Source organism: Gouania willdenowi, chromosome 7 (assembly GCF_900634775.1).
Source record: "Gouania willdenowi chromosome 7, fGouWil2.1, whole genome shotgun sequence".
Classification (NCBI taxonomy): domain Eukaryota; kingdom Metazoa; phylum Chordata; class Actinopteri; order Blenniiformes; family Gobiesocidae; genus Gouania; species Gouania willdenowi.
This window is the reverse complement of record NC_041050.1, coordinates 5,752,970-5,772,588: the sequence shown is the minus strand read 5'-3', so window position 1 is coordinate 5,772,588 and position 19,619 is coordinate 5,752,970. Positions and strand designations below refer to the sequence as shown.

At 39.1% G+C, this 19,619-nt stretch overlaps 2 protein-coding genes across 2 annotated transcripts; both read right to left on the bottom strand.

Moving 5' to 3' along the window:
• Window positions 1-6,324: 6,324 nt before the first annotated feature.
• On the bottom strand, window positions 6,325-10,038 carry LOC114467432 (zinc finger protein 37-like). Its single transcript, XM_028453734.1, has 2 exons — window positions 9,889-10,038; window positions 6,325-9,752 (listed from the first exon to the last, which is right to left on the bottom strand). Exon 2 carries the CDS (start codon window positions 9,623-9,625, stop codon window positions 7,601-7,603), a length of 2,025 nt encoding a protein of 674 aa, XP_028309535.1. The 5' UTR covers window positions 9,626-9,752; window positions 9,889-10,038; the 3' UTR covers window positions 6,325-7,600.
• Window positions 10,039-12,109: 2,071 nt separating this feature from the next.
• Window positions 12,110-19,331, bottom strand: LOC114467434 (coiled-coil domain-containing protein 157-like). The gene is made up of 8 exons (XM_028453742.1): window positions 19,060-19,331; window positions 17,763-17,913; window positions 17,198-17,678; window positions 17,073-17,129; window positions 16,349-16,518; window positions 16,061-16,237; window positions 13,422-13,581; window positions 12,110-12,615 (listed from the first exon to the last, which is right to left on the bottom strand). The coding sequence occupies exons 1-8, from the start codon at window positions 19,305-19,307 to the stop codon at window positions 12,110-12,112; spliced, it is 1,950 nt and encodes a 649-aa protein (XP_028309543.1). The 5' UTR covers window positions 19,308-19,331.
• Between the last annotated feature and the right edge of the window lie 288 nt (window positions 19,332-19,619).

The window sequence follows — 19,619 nt, the reverse complement described above, 5'->3', positions numbered from 1 at the left end:
CGTCAGCGGCACGCACGCACGCACACGCGCACACACACACACACACACACACACACACACACACACACACACACACACACACACACACACACACACACACATAAAAGCATGCCTGCAGCAAAACAAGCAGGTCCTGCAGTTTTTTGTCCTTAAAACTCTGAGTAAAACATCAAAGGATCATAAGGCAGTGTCAGTAAATGAACATGGCTGTAAGAATGGATACTGGCAAATTATCCATGCTATAAAATTATAAATGTTATTATATATAAAATAACTCAAAACTGGGTAACACTTCAGTTGAAGTTTAGGCTCACATCACTGTCATTATAATGATATACCCGTCGATAGCATGAATAATGTGTCATGAAGGCCGTCATTAAGTGTTGTTCGTTACCCTAACCCAACAAGATCCCTCCACCAAACCCAAAAAATGCCAACATAGCTCCAAAGGTGTCATAATTTAGCGAAACACTTAAGGACCTTCATGACACCTCATTCATGCTAATGACAGATAATGTCAGCCCCATATGTATAAAACTTCAAGTAAAGTGTTACCAAAACTGTTCCCATTCCATTTTGTATATATTTAATTCAATGTTTTCTGTCATGAAGCAGGGGTTCTTAACTTTGAGGTTACGACCCCACTTGGGCTCACCAGATGCCTAAGATTTATTTATTGATTTATTTTTAACAATTTGAGCCCATTTTTGCATATTTTACCCTCTTTTTGCAACTACACCAAACTTGCCATATTTTAACCTATTTTCATCACTTTTTATTGCCATATCTTTGTCATTTTTAATGTATTTTTTTTTTACATTACTCCCATTTCTGACACTTCTACATCAAATTTTAATGACTTTTCTGCACATTTTCTTCACTTTCAAGAAATGTTATGCACTTATAAACCCTTACCACCACTTTCCCACCTAATGTTACATATGTTGACCCATTATTGTCACTTTTAACCTTTTTTCAACATATTTCAAGAACAGTCGTGTGGAGACAGGGTCATCTTTAATGGGGAATAAAGGGGAGAGCTTTTTGGGGCCCATCCATAAAATAAGAAAAATGATGGTCCATTGTTTGTATGAATCTGTGATAACCACATTTATTTATCTGAATAATATCCACTGTTATTCAGTAACTTTATTACAATTTGCGCCAAAGTATATAGTCATCTCAAAGATGTAAATCCTTGTTTTAATCAGAAATAAAATGGGTTAAAATAGGTGACCAAAAATGGTGGAAAAAGTGATGAAATGGGATTTTAAAAACCACAAAAATTGGTTAAGAGTTGCAAATTAGAGTGGGCAAAAATGGACAGGAAAAGAGGTAAAAGGGGTTCATAGCGTCAATATTGTCTTAAAAGTGGCAAAAAAAATTTTATTTAAAAAGTAGAAACATTTAGTTTCAATTGGCAAAAAATAAGCAAGAAATATGGTGAAAAGAGGTTAAAAGTGGCAATAATGGGTCAACATGTGTAAGATTAGGTGGGAAAAGTGGTGGAAAGGGTTTATAAGTAACAAAACTGTCTTTATAGTAAAAAAAAAATGTGCATTAAAGGTATTGCAATTTGATGAAGTGGCAGAAATGGGAGTAATGTAGCAAAAATGCATTAAAAGGAGCAAAAATGTGTCAAGAAAAAGTGTCAAAAATAGGTTGAAATATGGCAAGTTTGGTGTTGTTGCAAAAAAAAAGGGTAAAAATAAGCAAAAATAGGCTCAAATTGTTAAAAAAAAATTATATTCTTTTTTTCTTGAAGGCATCTGGTGACCCCTTCCCAGTGTCTCACGACCCCAAACGGGGTCCTGACCTCAAGGTTGAGAACCCCCTGATCTAAAATAGTATAGTACATAATTCAGTGTTATTCAACCAAGAGCTCATATGCATTCTGTGCAGCAGGAGGTCAATGACTAGGATAGATGTGTATGAAACTGTGGCCACTCTCTCCTTCCATGCCCTCTAACCAAGGTCTGTGTAGAGGAGAGAGTCCAGAATGATTGTGTTGCAGCTTGGCTCTGTGCCTCCCCATCACCCTCTATCTTACACAAACATTACATTCTCTGCTCTGATTAAGGCCAAACACAGACTCATGTTGACAACAGGGCTCAAGTGTTCGCTACTGTCAATTTGGATTTTACTTTCAAGTCATCTCCCCTTCTTTTAATCAACCGCTCACCGTGTATTTGTCACTTTCATTATATCATCCACTATAGCACGCAGTCCCAAAATAACTTGTGCAGCTCAGAGGATTGTGGTAATGACATTACATTAGTACTGAGCTGAGCTAGCAGGAAACACTGGAGGGTTTTGGATATGGCGATCTGAACACATTGTCACGATAATCACATTATCATTGGCCTATAAGGATTATCAATAATAATCTTACAGATGTGATTGTATCTGGTAAACATCTTTAAGTGCCCACAATAGCCATGTTGTTGTTGTTGCACTCGGATTATTGGCACTTTTGAGTATCTTTCAAGTCTGCCATTGAATTAAAAAATATTTAAAGTAAAATGAGCGTATACTTCAACGGGATCAGAGTACTCTAACAAACAAACAATAGCTACGGCCAGTTTTTAAAAATAATATGTTACCGTTTCATTTATTAATAATTTGAATAATTATTAATATTATTTTATTTAAAAGTGCCTTTCGGCCACCCAAGGACACTTTACAATAATAAAAACAGTGCAATACATTAAAAACAGTATAATACAGAGAAAAGAATAACAATGACGGTGAAACTAAGGATGATAATTTACTTTAATTTAGTTTTATTTTAGACAACTGTTCTTTGGGAAATTTACTTTGATCTCCTGAAATGTTTCAACTGTCCACTGCCAGTGTTCTTTATAGGCTTCTGCTGATTGCTTTGATGTTTCCTTGACTTCCACGTAATAATTCCATAAGTTCTTTTTGTCTTCTTTTTCAATAATATGTTAAGGTTTAATTTATTTGAGACAACTGTTCTTTGGGAAAAATACTTTGATCTCCTGACATGTTTCAACTGTCCATTGCCAGTCTTCTTCATAGGCGTCTGCTGATCGCTTTGATGTTTCCTTGACTTCCATGTAATAATAATAAGCAAGTTCATTTTGTTTTGTTTTTTTAAATAATATGTTAAGTTCTTATTTATTCAGACAAGTGTTCTTCTGGTAATGTACTTTGATCTCCTGACATGTTTCAACAGTCCACTGACAGTCTTCTTCAGAGGCGTCTGCTGATCGCTTTGATGTTTCTCATAATTCCAGCAAGTTCTTTTTGAATAATATGTTATAGTTTCATTTATTCAGACAACTGTTATTCAGGAAATGTACTTTGATATCCTGACATGTTTCAACTGTCCACTGCCAGTCTTCGTCATAGGCATCTGCTGATTGCTTTGATGTTTTCATGACTTCAGCCTAATAATTCCAGCAAGTTCTTTTTGAATAATATGTTATGGTTTCATTTATTCAGACAACTGTTATTCAGGAAATGTATTGATATCCTGACATGTTTCGACTGTCCACTGCCAGTCTTCTTCATAGGCATCTGCTGATTGCTTTGATGTTTCCTAGACTTGAGTTCTTTTTTAATAATAAATAATTTTTAATAAATGAAACCTTGTGTGAAAAAGAGATCTGCACATTTGGATCAATGCAAGTAAAACAAATTAATTTCCCAAGCTTTCGGCCAGAGGACCTTCATCAGGGTAACAAACAGCATGGTCACAATGAACGGGCTTATATAATACAGGCTACCAGTCACCACCCCTGATCACATGGGAGATGTAGTTCAGAAGCAGGAGGAGGCGGAGTTTGTAGTCCTGAGTGCACAGCAATGAATAAAGTAAAGAAAGGAAGCATAATAGATATCCATCAGAATATATACATAAAGACAACTCAACTAGTGAGAAGACTAATTATTTACACAAATAAACAGGATGCAAATAGAATAAATACATAATATTAAACACATCAGGCTTACGGTTATGAAATGCCGTGCCTAAAACCTTTTAGGAAATGATAATAAACCATTCATAGCCCTGTGGGTGTAGACATTCTAGAGTGTGAATCCAAAACAGCTCTTTTCGACACAATATTTTGTCTCCTCCACTTGGCAAATGTTCAATTCCCTGGAAGCTCAGGGAAGAAATCAGGTGGGAGAGGACATTAAAATAGATGACCACTGGATAGTTAGGATCAGCACGTCTGATGGAGCTTTATGTTTGCTTATCCTCTGTTTCATGTGTAAGTGTAGTTTTACCTTCAGACACCATGTCACAGGGGCATTTGAGTCTGTAGTTCACATTTTTGGTGTTACATGTGATAAATAAATAAATTAAACATTAACATATGACAAAGTATGGATAACAATGTATGATTTTGAAGATAAATGAATCTTCTAAATATGATTTGTCCTGTGAAGCCTTTTAGCCAAGACTTCCCTATGATTCCACCCATCCTATTATATCATAGTTTAACTCAGTGGTTCTCAAACTCTGGGGCGAGCCCCGACTGACCATCATCAGGATCACTGATCCAGATTACTGCCAAAATCTGGCAAAGAGGATATTTGGCACTTGGCAGTTTTCTCGCTCCTGTTTAATTTTAAACTTCCACATCTTAAACATAAAAATTAAGTCATTGTAATTTAGTTATGAGTTTAAATAAACAATAATTAAAATAGTTTGAATAGTATTGTGTTGGATACAGAGAAAAACTGCAGTGCCTGATTTAGACCATTGTAATGACAAGAACTAACCACTTAGTGGTAGTAGTAACACTTGTGACTATCTGATCCCAGGGCCACATTATGAACCTTCAGGTGTGCATTTAGAATAATAATCAATCAATTAATACAGGACAGAACAAAGGTTTTGTGTGTTGGCGTTTTTCTGTATTTTTGGAGTCATTGTGTATCTTTATATGTAATTTTTGTGTGTTTTTAGTAATTTAGTGTATTTTGTTGTAGTTCCATGTGCTCTTGGAATCTTTTGTTGTTGTTTGCTTTATAAATAAAAGACATCCAGATTTTTATGGTATCAAAAGAGACAATATTCGCATACATTTTTACCAACTGGTGTCGTCGACTATAATGTTGCTACAATAACACATTGTCTAGACAAGGAAAGACTAGTTTAATAGCGAGGAGGCATTCACTCAATATGATAAAAAATATAAGGTATTGTTTAAGAATCTCCCAGGCCGAGTTTTCTTCTTGTTGTGAGGTTAGAATGCAAAATAAATAACTACTGACCAGGAGTGTGACGATATCTCAATACGGCTATATTTCATATTTTTTCACACTATCAAGTATCAATTTTTTTTTTAATTTGATTTCAGATTTATTTTATTATTTTCAAAACCTTTTATGCTTTTTCGCTAAAATGTGCAGGTAGGTTTTCACAGAAATGTTGTCAACGTTTTTTGAAGAAACCACTGGAATATTGCACTATAATAGTGTCACTGGTAAGAAAGACCATATTTTTTGAGATTTTGAGATACTTATTCATTTACATTGGTATGTTGACACTTATTTACAGAAATGTTGCACTAAAAGTGTCACTGTTCATAGGACACTTTTTTTTTCAATGTATTGTCTTTCAGAGATATAAAATAAAAATTGTATTTTTTCACTTAATCTTTTTTTTTTTCTTGTGTCAGAATATCGTAAATTGATTTCTGACCAATATATCGATAGTCGCAGTATTGTCATATCGTGAGATAATCGTTATCGTGAGCTTTGTATCGCATATCGTGAGGTACCCACCCCTACTATTGACCCATCATGTAGTCTGAGAGACTTCTAAGGCACCCCTTCCCCCTTAAAATCTGACTCTAACGTTCTTTGACAGAACAGATTGGCAAACCCTCTAAAGAAGGCATCCCTTTATTTTCATCATTGTGGAGGAAATAAGGTCTTCAGAATGAACTTCCTCTGGTGTGTCAGGACAGAAAACTGCAGGTTTAGAAAGTTCCTCATCCTGTGTGATCCCAGCTGACCCTTAAATACCACTGCTCCTACTTCCTGGTTATTTGCTTCTTAGATGTGTGTTGGGCTGGACAACACCCTTTTCCAGAAGGCTTTTTTTCAAAGCTGTTGAATTCATTTTTCTGCTGCCAGATTTTAGAAAGTCAGAGTGGGACTAATGTACCTGGCAACAGCCCGGGCACACGCGTAGACCACTGGACCCATGTTGAGTTTGCTCGCTGCTTTCAATTAGACCTTAAAAATTCTACTGGTTAACAATTAGTTCACTTTACTGCATTGTGCAATCTGTGTGTGGGTGGAAAAATACCCTGAATCAAGGAGTCACAATAAAACAGAGTATATTTGTATAGTGGCAATTTTACTCGATTAATAGAAATCAAGGAGACAAAAACAGTTTACTAGTGAGCATAAAACCTCAAGTTGTGTCCACAGCTTTTGTTTGACAAATCACACAGTAAGTTCACAATTTATACTGATGCAGGTGTGGACGTGACATGTGTAGATATGGCTTCAAGAACTGTACTTTCCATTCAGAGCAAAGGTCTAACCTTAGATAAAGATGTTGGCACGTAACGTGTCCTGCTTAGCATCCTGATTAGGTGAAATGTTAAATGAAATGGTTAAAAACACGTTCGTGTAATTTCCTAACAGGCAATGAAGAGATTACCTAAGATGTTTTCCTTAACAACAAATAATCATAACATATGATTAACTGATGTGTGTACAGGTAGTAATCCGTTAATGTGTGTGCATACAAGCATATACTTTCCCTAACACTGTAAAAAAGCAAAGCAAAACAATTTGTATAGTGCAAAATTATTTGTATAGTGCATTTCATACACAAGGCAACGCAATGTGTTTTACATGATCAAAAAGTGCAACAGAAAACATTCAACAGCTTAAAAATCAATAAGAACATCAAATTAAGCAGCAAAAACATTTGAATTCATCATTAAAAACATTTAAGTAGTGTAAATGATTTCATATAGAGAACTTGTTTAATGTAATACAGATGAAGCAAAATATTGAACTCCAGCGAATGTTTCAAGCGACGCGGAAGCGCAATGCCAACCAGAGTCCTTGTTGACAATGACGTCAGGCCGTCAACACGGACACCAGGCTTTACACCCATTTCAGCATGGAGGAGAAAATAATCGTGGCGGTCGCGTGACCGCACGGAGCGCTACAACACAAACCGTTTTTTTTTCTTCACCGAGATCGGACCAGGAAGCTCGTAAAGAAAACAGTGAAACTCACCAAGTTGGATGCGTTGCTGGTTAACCTGGAGAATCCAGGAACGCCAGCGTTAAGTGCGTTGATGACACTTTAGCTTCCACAGAAGGTAAAGAGCATCTATTTCACTGGGGTCTTCCATAGTTGATGGTGAAAAGAGAGGGAGTCTGGTTGGCGGCACTTTTATATTCGCTTCAGACGCGCCTTTGAAGCGAATATGGAGAAAACATTTTTCAATCCCGCGGAAGGTGAACGCAGCATTACAAAACTCTAACAACACTTGAAACTTCAACTATAGCTAAAACCTACGTAGCTAAAAAAACAAAACAAAAAACAAACAACTGTTAAGAAAATATTTACTACATCACATTTGAAAGTCTTCTTATGTGCGGACTCTCTTGTGGACCTTCAGTTCACTTTTGTTCAAACTATTTCCTTTGTCAACATCACCTTTGAATGTTTTCTCCTTTTTGTGCATTCTCTTATGTGACTGCAGGTAGAACTTACGAGTAAAACATTTACTACAAACATCACATTTAAATCGTTTCCCTCCTGTGTGGATTCTCATGTGTGACTGCAGGTGAGATTTACGTGTAAAACATTTACTGCAAACATTACATTTGAATGGTTTTTCACCGGTGTGGATTCTCATGTGTCGCTTAAGGTCGACCTTAAAGTAGAAACATTTACTACAAACATCACATTTGATTGGTTTTTCTCCTGTGTGGATTCTCATGTGTGGCTGCACGTAAGCCTTGCTGGTAAAACATTTACCACAAACATCACATTTGAATGGTTTTTCACCGGTGTGGATTCTCATGTGTCGCGTAAGGTTGGCCTTACGGTTAAAACATTTACTACAAACATCACATTTGATTGTTTTTTCTCCTGTGTGGATTCGCATGTGATCCTTAAGGTGAGATTTTAGAATAAAACATTTCCTACAAACATCACATTTAAATGGTTTCTCTCCTGTATGGATTTTCATGTGTCGTGTAAGGTTGGACTTAATGGTAAAACATTTCCTACAAACATTACATTCAAACGGTGTCCCTCCAGTGTGGATTCTCAGTTTTGAAGCTGTTCTGAGTGATGCTTTCTTACCACGCACACATTCAGATCTCATTTTTACCTGAATCTTCTTCTTTGAACAAATCTGTTGAAATGAACTAATCCGTGTTTTGGAAGCTTTACATCCCATTACAGTATTTTTACTTGAGTCAGACATTTTTCTCTTTTTTCTGGTGGAGTCAAAGTCAGCTTCAGTTTCAGAGTCTGACAGAGGTTTCTGCCAAAAATCATCATCATCCTTGCTACTATCTTCAGTCTGAGATGAGTCTGTTTCTGTTCCATCAGGACCCTGTAGTACTAAACTGTTTGGATCTGGGTTCTGTTCTGCTTCTGGTCCTTTGCTGTTAATTCCCACACTTTGTCTTTTCATGAATTCATCTAAAGTGCAGGTTGAAGGTTCCTCCTTCATGTTGATGTCTGTTAGTTGTCTCCAGTGTAGCTGGGAGACCTGAGGCTTCTCCTCTTCATCTTCACATTTAACAGGACAAGCAGCACTGTTTGTCTCCTGCTGCACACAAAGCTGCTTTTCCTCCTGACCTTCACTGAGCATCTCTGGTTCCTCCTTTATGTGGAGACGCTCTGGGAGCAGCTGCTCCACATTCTTCCTCTCACTGAAAACACAGTCAGTGACTGATGACTGCTGGAGCTGTAATCTGTGCAGCTGAACTTTGGGCGTGAAGGCAGCCAGCACAAGTTTTTCTGTTTGATCTGTATTTGGAACAGATTGGGAACCTAACTGTCTGCTGGTGTTATGGTAGAGATGCTGGTCAGGAAGAATCATTTTCAGTTCACCATCCACTGGATCTTCTTGCACTCCATGTTTAGTTTTTTCTTGCTCTGTTGCTCTGCATATTTCTAGTGCTCTGTGTAACGTTAGACCTCTTTCCTGTATCAGTCTCATTTTTAGGTGAGAGTCTGTGATGCTTAACACAAGTTTATCTCTGAGCATGTCATTCTCACTTATTCCAAACTCACAGTCTTTGCTTCTCTGTCGCAGCTCTGTTATGAGTCTATTTACTGATGTCCCTGCTGTCATCTGATGGGACCAATATTGATATCGTTCAAAGACCAGATTTTTCTGTGCACTGTAGTAATATTTAAAGGCTTGAAAAACATCCTCCATTGTCAGTTCATCTCCCTCAGCTCTAACAGTCAGTGTGTTGTACACTTCAAGTGCCTCCTTGCCGATGGTGTGGAGTAAAATGTCAATCTTTACTTGTTCATCTTTCTCCCCTGAGGCCGCTATATACCGCCGAAAGCTTTGTTCCCAGCTGCGCCAGTTATCAGCAGGGTTACCGGTGAGAGACAGTGGTGACGGTGCTTTGAACAGCTCCATTATGCTAGCTCCTCTGCTAGCACTCTGCTCCAGCCTCTCCGTGTCTCTGCTACTCCGTCTTCTGCTCTCTCACCTTCCAGTGGAGCTTTAAGGCTCTATTATAGTGTGGCTTGATTCCATCTGTAGGCTGAATATTAATAACATTCCATATTAGACTCTCAGAGACACTTCCTGTTTCCCACGTCCCACTGTTTCTTCTTCTGCTGCACAAACTTAACGCGACACAAGCGAAAAAGACACTTTACACTGCGTCGGACACTTACCTTGTTTGAATAGTTGTATCTATAACTGAAAAATGCCTAGTCATCTTCTTTCTTTCGCTTTTCTTTTTGCAGATAGGGGAGTGGATGGAAGACGTGTTGTTTAGACCGGATGACCCCTGTCACTACCATAATCACGGACCGGACTCTTTCAGATCCTTTCAACGCATGCGCGTAGACTACGTCACTTCCTTCACGCGTAATCCCTACAACAGACCTGCTAGGATATAGTTGAATGTAAACCGACCACGTTTGTTAAATATTTTAATAGTACACATTTAAATATGTGACTGTTTTGTGGTGTTTTTTAATTGTTAATAATATTTTTTTTAAAAAACGGATAAAAACAATACACAACATTGACAATCAAAAAATATACAGAAAATAAGACAAAAACGAAAATAAATCGGAATTGACTCAAAACATGTTTTTTTTTTGTCTCATGTACTATGGAGGTAGATTTGTGTCTTTATTATTCAATAATATAAAATAAAATAAATAACTTTTCAATGAAAAAAAAAAATATTTCAATGAAGAAAAAATTATTTCAATGAAGAAAAAAAAATGGAATCTGGATAACGTCTTGCTTAAAAAAAACAATTTAATTTAGCAACAATTACGATACAAAAACTTCGACTACAATAATAAATTAGGCAAATACTTAGCAAACCAGATTAAACACAACAAAAGAAATTATTTTATAGCAGCAATTTCTACTAACTCCAATAAAACTTTAAACTTACCTTAGGACATTATTAAGGTTTTTCATGATTATTATCAAAACTTAAACTCATGAAACTTAAATCCTGATCCTGAAGATATTAAAACATTTCCTCAATAACTTAAACCTACCACAGCTAAGAAAACAACCTTAAACTCACCATTAAATGCTTCAAAATGCTAGTGACGTCACTAGAATATGAACCGCCCCCTCCAGGAAGTGCCTGCTGCGGGTGCCGCACCTCCACAGTGAACACTGCAGTGTAGACACCCAGGGAGCAGACATCTATCACCTTTGACTTGATCTGACGTGTTTGTGATCCGATGCGACGCAACGGTTGAGGTGATAAACAAATGATTATACACAAATGATTATCACCTTAAATTAGAGTTTAGATCAGGCCCAAAAAATCCAGCCCAGCCCGACCCGGGCCCGCGGGCATAAAGCCCGACCAGACCCGAGCCGACCCATTAACTTAAATTGTAGGCCTGAGCCCGAAGCAAACTCGACGTAAATTATTATTTTGTTGAACGTATTGCAGCCGGTAGATTATTGGCGCAGTGTCTCAGGCAGTGAGGGGGGAGAGGGGGGATTGCACACACTCACCGCACCCCAAAAGGTATTTTAATGACATGACTCGAGCCGTTATCACAGTTTTACAGGCTTTAATGGAGGTCCTAGTAACACGCCAAAAATAAACAATCAAACACACAAACTACCATCTAACACCGTCATACACTCACACTACCGAGGGAACAGAATTGTTCACTAGTCTTTTCCCCGCTTACGCCTGCGCTTTCCCCAGCCTCCCAGCCAACCAACACTCAGAACACATGTAAACAAAGGCACACATTTGCAGAGAAAGCGGCACGTAACCATGATGCCTTCTCGGCCATGGGAAATCTCAGCATCAGTTAACGACTGAATACACACAAGTGGAACATAGAACCCATTCCGTTACAGTATGCAGACCAGATTGGGCGGCCCATGTGTGGAGCGCAGACCTGAATGAAGCACGCAATCATATTTGTTCCCTGCGCTCCCGTCCCACTACTAGCAGAAATCACTTTAGAAATGATACCACAACAATATAGAAGTGTTTTTGTGTTTATTAAAAAATAATATTAATGTAACAGAGATTACAAAATGAAAATGAAATGGGAAAATGAGGCCCGAGCCAGGCCCAAACTTGGGTCGGGCTCGTCTCAGGCTCGGATCAAAAAAATAGCAGCAAATAGCCCATTGGTCAGAAACTCACTTTTCAGAGTCTGAAACCCTGGAAAACAGGCGAATTTTGGAAATGAAACCTCAAATACTATGTTTTTGGGATTCTTAAAACAAATGATGATGGGTGAAAAATGCATGATATGGGATCAATTGCAAAATCTCTATCGGAGATATAATTTCGATGGAAAAGATATCATCTCTCAGGAAAAAGAAAAAAAACCTGCTTTGAGGAACGTTTGACTCCTTTTTTAAAATGCATAAATTTTTTTACCCTGATCATCTAGCCTGCCAGCGACTACCAGCACCACTCTTTGTTGACACACTAAACACACTCCAACTGGGGATCTGGCGCTCCCAGGGTTTTTGGGGAGGCTTCGGCCTTGGACCTTTGTGTGGGATGTTGGGGTGTCTGAATGTCTCTGCGCGCATGTATTGTGCCTCTGGATATACTCCTGGTCCCCGGGCTGTTCCTCTTACTCTCAGTCCCCCTGTCTTACCCTCGCCCCCTCCTCCTCTTTCGTTCTTGCGGACCCCGTGGGTGCCGTGCCGGGGATGGGGTTTCTCGAGGGCTGGTCTTTGTTTTAGGCCTCTCGGGGCGCGCACTTCTGCCATCTGCACGGGAACTGGCCACGGTTTGGTGTGGCGCCTCAACATCTTGGGCGGGGTGGGACTGCTTGGGTGGTTGATGGCGTCCTCCCCGTGTATGGTGTTGTATTGTGGGGCAGTGCAGGCCTGTGCTGGTTCTGGTGTGGGCGCGGGTTCCTCTGTTGCACGATTGCTCCCTGTTGTAAAAAAAAAGGAAATATCCGAAATGAGATTAGGAACAAGTGTTTAGATTTTGAGGCTGATCTAGATCAATATCCAGAATCTGGATCAGTTTTAAAAAAGAAAAAATCCCAATGTTTCCAGCTCTTATAACTGCTTCTACAACACCTCCTGCTGCTGAATTTGCCCATTACATGCTGTAGTCAAAAGTTCAAGTGACACTTCCCCTGTTCTGATCATACAATAGCACAGCCACGTGCTATATATATATATATATATATATAGTATGTGTAGAAATTCCCAATACAAAATACAACGTTGAATGTAATAAATCTGTAAGCACCTCTAATCATTTCATATACAGCCATGGTTTTAGATTAAAACATCCTACTGTACAGAGAGACTGAGTGACTTAAATCAATAAACATCAGCAAATCTCAGGCAGTGCTACCCCACACCTGCAACAATTTGCTTTTTACAATTAAGAAAAATTATTATTCTAATTGAAATTCACTTTGTTTGCTTTGATTTAATTTCTTTTGTCAGCTTTTATGATTTTTAAGTCAGTGTACTATCCCTGAACTAAATCTTGAAGTATTGTTACTGTTACTGATAAAAATCTAAACTTTGCATTCAAAACTTCCATGTTATTCATTCTATCTTGGAAAAAAGCATCTTGGTGCAGTTGACTTAAATCTTGTTTTCACCTAATAATGTAATGTAATGTTTTGATGGAATTATGAATCATATAATCACAGTGTGCCTCCTTATAAATATGTATAGACACTGTAAGTAAAATCAGAATGAGTGTTGTGATGCTTACCCTGTGACTGTGCCTGATGCAGAGGGGAGAGCTCTGTGAAAGCCACCAACAGTCGTTCCCTCACCAGCAACACTTGCACCAAGTCACTCACAGTTTTGTTCAGCTCATCTCTGTTTGTTTCTAAAGCCTTTTTTTCCTTTTGGTTCTCCAAGCACATGGCCTGAAAGGGAAACAAACACAGTTAGTTTTATTAGAATGTTGCGGTGAGGGCGGTTACAAGTGTTAAGTTAATATAAGGTTTAATTTTTTCAGACATTTTTTTCCAGGAAATTTACTTTGATCTCCTGACATGTTTTGACTGCCAACTGATAGTCTTCCTCAGAGGCGTCTGCTGATCTCTTTGATGTGTCCATATGGTAAATGGTAAATGGACTTGATTTTATATAGCGCTTTATCACCACACTGAAGCAGTCTCAAAGCGCTTTGCATATCAGCTCATTCACCCAATCACTCTCACATTCATACACCAGTGGGACAGGACTGCCATGCAAGGCGCTAGTCGACCACTGGGAGCAAGTTAGGGTTCAGTGTCTTGCCCAAGGACACTTCGACACATAGTCAGGTACTGGGATCGAACCCCCAACCTCTCGATCAGAAGACGACCCACTACCACCTGAGCCACGGTCGCCCATGAGTTCTTTCTGTCACTTTGATGGTCTCTGGAGAAAGAGTCCCAGGTGTGGGAGAGTAAAAATGTTCCTTCATCACTGTTGATGTTAACGCTCCGCTGCCTGATCTTGATAGCTTCTTTGATCCAGGTTTCATATATTATGTTGTATTTTTTGTCTTGTTCTATTTTGTCTTTGGGTGAACTCATGGGCGTCAAACTGGGGGTGGGGGGATGGGGAGAAAACAATTATTTCTGCTGCATCAGGGCCCTAGCTACCACCCCACAGTGCAAATGGTACGTCCTGCATCTGCTTTAGCAGCGCTGTGGCAGGTAGTCTGAACTGTGGCTGTGACATGGAGCAGACGATAGACAGCAGCAGGAAACGGTGTACGGTATTTCCTCAAGAAAGGAAAACCAGGCTTTAAAACGTGCTGGCTTTAAAACACTCACATCTTTTTAGGCAATATATTATTTGGAGAAGTTAAAAGCTCAGCTTTCGAGGTAAGGGCCCCCATATTGGATATACCGCTTGAGACCTGGACTCCAAGACTGACGAAAATTTTTCTTAGCCTGTCCGAAAACAAATCATTTATCTACATTGGCTCCCCAATAAGCCAGCCGTTCAAAGCAGGTTTATCTCTCTATTCTCCAGGATGTTTGTGTCGAATGACGCTCCGTCCCCTCCTCCTCCTCTACCCCACTGCCACCACCTGGGAACTTTGTTTCGGAAGCAGATCTACCCAAGGTCATTTCATGTCATCTGGCGACGGGCTACAGAATGAAACGAACGGGATCATGTTTCAATGCCTTCTTTGCCCTCCATCCCCCCTCCCTCCTACATCGTGGCAGAAAGAGGGGCGAGCGAGGGGCCTGTAAGAGGCTGCACACGCGCACCCCAGCGGCTGGCTGCAATCCTTTCCTCCGCCCCAAACCCTCCCCTCCCTCGCCCCCTGCCCATGTGCTATGTCCTCGAATTTTGTTGTGATTGGGTTTTTTGGTGCCTGTATGTGCTGAGGAGTTTTTTTCCTAGTCCTACACTGTGCTCCCTCTAAGGGAGCATAGTTTACAACCTGCCTTTCCCCCCCTCTCCTTTCCTACTGTTTTCAACTTTTCATCTAAAAATGATGGCGCCGCAGATGGCTGCCTCGGTGTGTGTTGGTGCGCATGTTCTTCGCATCAACTGTCAAGTTAAATTCCTTGTGCTGTTTTAAATTGTTGTACTTTAAAAACTCTTGCTTATTTAAATGCGCAAGAGTTTTACACATCAAATCTTAATTTGAAATAAAATTATTTTTAAAAGACTAAATTTTGCTGCCATCAAGTATTAAGGAGGTGGCCAGAGTGTCCCCATGGTTCTAATCGTTCTATATTTACCTTTTATTTACCAGATAAAACAATTTTTAGACACTCAATTGTAACAAAAGTATGTCACAAACACAATTCTCAATAAACCATTAAAATATAGTTGAATAGATTTATAAAATTCAAGCAATAGATATGGAGTCATTATGCTATTGTGAAGAAAAAAGAAAGCTTATATAATAATGTAAGATTACTAGTATAGTTTCCGGGAGAAAAGAAAAGTGTACACAACTGACAGTAGGGGCCCAACAAGATTGTTTGTACCCAGGGCCCACAATGTGGTGCTACGCCCCTGGTTGAGTTTAGTGTTTGGTTTTACGGCCATGTTTGTTGCCTCAGGAGATAAAGCCATCGAGATCAGGAAGCGGAGCTTCAACGTCAACAGGGATGAGGGAACATTTTTACTCTCCCACACCTGGGACTCTCTTCTCCAGAGACCATCAGGTGACAGGGGGCGTGGCCAGCCTGACAGAACTGCCAAATGGCCCACACCAAGAAAGAACTCATGAGGACAAATCAAACCAAACAGTAGATGCCTCTAAGAAAGACTGACAGTTGGCAGACAACACATGTCAGGAGATCAAAGTAACTTTTCCTGAAAAAAGTTGTTTGAATAAATGAAACATTAAGAAGACAACACTTGCTGGAATTGTAAGTGTTTAGTTACCTTTTCTTGGTCGAGTAGAACCTGCAGCCTTTCCTTCTCTTCTGAAACCTCTTGCAGCTGCTTGTTTAGGTCAACTTCCTTCTCCTCTTGATTTCCTAAACATCTCTGCAGGTCTTCACACTCCTCACTGAGAGCATCAACGCTCGCCAACAAAGATTGGTGCTTTACCTGCATTGACTAGCGTTGCAGCCCAAGACAAAATACACCTTTTACTTGCAAATCTATTTTGTTTTAATTTTGATTCATTCATAAACATCAAAAAGCAGAAATGCTGTCTGCTCCACTGACCTCTTGTTGATGACATGCGTTTTTGTATTTGACACGTTCCTTATCAAGAAGGATTTGACCGTCAAATACCTGGATCTCTAATTGTTGAACCCTCTCTTGAAGTTTACACATGGCTTCTTCCTTTATTTCTAATGTTTTGACTTTCTCCTGCAGCACATTATTTGCACTTTCTACAAAGATAAAATTGTTCAATGTGAAATGGTGCTCACTGCATAAATATTTGCATTATTATGTTAAAGCTGATATCCGGAGTTTCTGAGAAACATCTCGATGCCCCGCCCTAAACAGCCTCACTTCCTTCCCCTGCCTCTGCAATCTACCAGAAGCCACGCCTCTACTTTTCTGCACGTGCATTGCGGAACATAACAAGGTCGCATCGGGTCACACTGCTATAGGTTTATGGGTCAGGTAAGAGCCAAAATCACATTAACCTGTTTTCTGTTGTGACACGCTGCCTTGTTTCCGTGCACATTGACAGTCTGAAAAACAGGAAGTCAAAGCCTATTGGCTGGGTGCACTCGGCGATCGTTTCCATTTGTATAAGGGTCTATAAAATGAAGGAGGGACTCATATACATTAATGTATATGAATGACCACCGGCAGTAGACCATAGTAAAAGACTAGTTAGGTATTTTTTCACATTTAAAAAAAATCATACATAAACACAGATTTCTCAGAAACTCCGGATATCAGTTTTAATGTTGAGCAAAAGTCTGTTACTTACCAAGTACTTGTATATAATTTTCCTGCGATGTGATTTTCTCCTCCAAGAGCAAATTCTCTGTTGAAAAAACAATAAATGTAGCTCATAGTAATGTAATCTTGGGGAATTCTCATTATATTATTTACCTGTAAGCCGCTGTTGTTCCTCTTTTAGCGTTTGCTGGGTTTCTTTTAGGGTCTTCTCTGTGTTCCTCAGTGAGAAGTCTAACTGGACGTTGCACATTTGGTGTTTTTTGATATCTTCTTCAAACTCTTCTTTTTGCCGTTCCAACTGCGACCTGCATTTCTCCAGTTCTGTCTCCGCTACTGTCACTCGCTCTTGCAGAGGCTCCACTGTGTCTCGCACATCCTGGAGGTGTTTATCCAGTCGACACATATCCCTGAGCTGTTCATTGGCCAACTGTGTAACATCACAAGTTGTCATTTCGCCTGGCTCCAGGGTACCCTTCACAAAATCAAGGCACGGCTGCAAAGACGAGGGCAGACCTGCGGTTTGTATGAGATCCATCAAAGCATTGCCTGTCTTCCACAAAGCAGACTGCACTTGATGACATGCATCGCAGGGAGTGAAGGATGATTCAATTGTCTGGCTTGTCTTGTTGGAGCTCTAGTAAGAGATAATAAAAAAAGAATGTTCAAATTGTCTCATTATCAATCAAGAAATGTGATTTCAACTATTTCATATACTGACCTTTTTTTTGTCAAACTTTACTAAGTTATTCCAATAACTTTTGACAACCAGACCGGCTGAATGGTATCCTTTCCGCGACTTTTGTTGCTGCCCGTGGTCGCACCTCAGCTGTTCCACATAAACATCAAAGCTTTGCAGAAGGAAAAGCAGCCTTTAAGAGACAGAAAAGAGAACTTCAATTGAATTTATCATGACAAAATAAAACGGCACATACAACATAAAAGTCAATAATTTCAACGAAGAGACATAATAATAAACATTACATGTTATACTGTGCATTAATTCTACCATATTTGTCTTATTGTGTTGAAATCTGGGGAAACACATACAAAAGCAACCTAGAAAAGTTACGTATTTTACAAAAAAACAATAATAAGGATGATAAATCATGCAGGATATCTGGACCAACCCGCTTTTTATTCAAGTGAATAGTGTGCCAAGAACAAAACAAAAGGATAGGCTCGCTACACAATAATAATCACTTATATACTGACACTTGAAATGGAGTGGAGAGAAATAAAACTTATTGAACCCCAAATCAATCTATCAAATAATTCATATAAACAAAATAGCTGGTTCCTATTCAATTTTCACAAAAACACCTCACATGTGCAAAACCACACAAACTACTGACATATTATACAGATATTACCACAGGTAACAATGATTTTCCCATGGGTAAGTAACATCTAATCCAACTGTGTTCACACAACATGAATACAATCAAACCTCATTATCTTTGTATTGTGACCAGACATTTTTGTTCGTAAATACATTTGAAAAAGTGAATGCTTTGACATTGTTTTAGGTCGAGCCCCAGACTGTTCAATTCAACTTTATTTGTGTAGCGCAAATTACAACAGTCATCTCAAAGCGCTATCAAAATATAACATTCATAATAACAAGGAAAAAAACCCAACAAGATCCACATTACAATTTAAATATGATTATGACAGCAACAGATTTTTATAAATTACAACTACACTTATAATTACGCCATGAGTGTAATTAATTATCAATTTCGCGATTGCAATTCAAATTGACCCCAACTCTGATTACAATATTGATCCACCATAATCGCGATTAGCATTTTGACCATAATCGTGCAGCGCTAGCAGACACACGTAAATATTTCTACAACACACGACATTTTTTATAAAATGACAACAAAAGCACACAACATTAATAAATAAAAATACAATACAATAACAAATATACAAACACCCTTTTGTTCGTTTCTGTAATGCATTAATGTTTACATCAGACAAACACGTTTTAGTTGATAGTTAGTACATACCTGTCAATGATGAGCTCCAGTAAAGCAACATGTGAAATTTGGTTAGATGTCTTCTCGTTCTCCACATAGTCATATTTCTCTAGCAATGCCAGCATATCAAGGTCAAACGATGACTTATCGGGGAACTTCCAGGAAGTCTGGCAGACGGGCCCAGTTCGAGATAACACGTCCAGAACCGAGGCCTGAATGTCGACCAGGTCTTTCCGGAGGCTCGAAATGCAGTTGCGTCGTCCTAATATGTGATCCATGTCTGACAGTCGTTCAGAAGTGAACCTGTTTATGTGTCACTTTCAAGTTCTGACAGCACTTCAATTTCCAGGGCAACCTCTCACACAATTCTACGTCATAATAGTTCCTTCGATCTCCTTTCATATCCGCTGTTCCAAAACCGCGTAGATGACGTCACGGGGTTAGGAGATGAGTTCCACTGAAGGGATAAGTAAGAAAAGTCTACTGTGGACTAGAGTAGCGGTATGTACCACTGTACCTGAAGGTGGTTGAACACACACATGAACATTGAAGAACAGTCATGTGGAGACAGGGTCATTTATAGGGGGGAA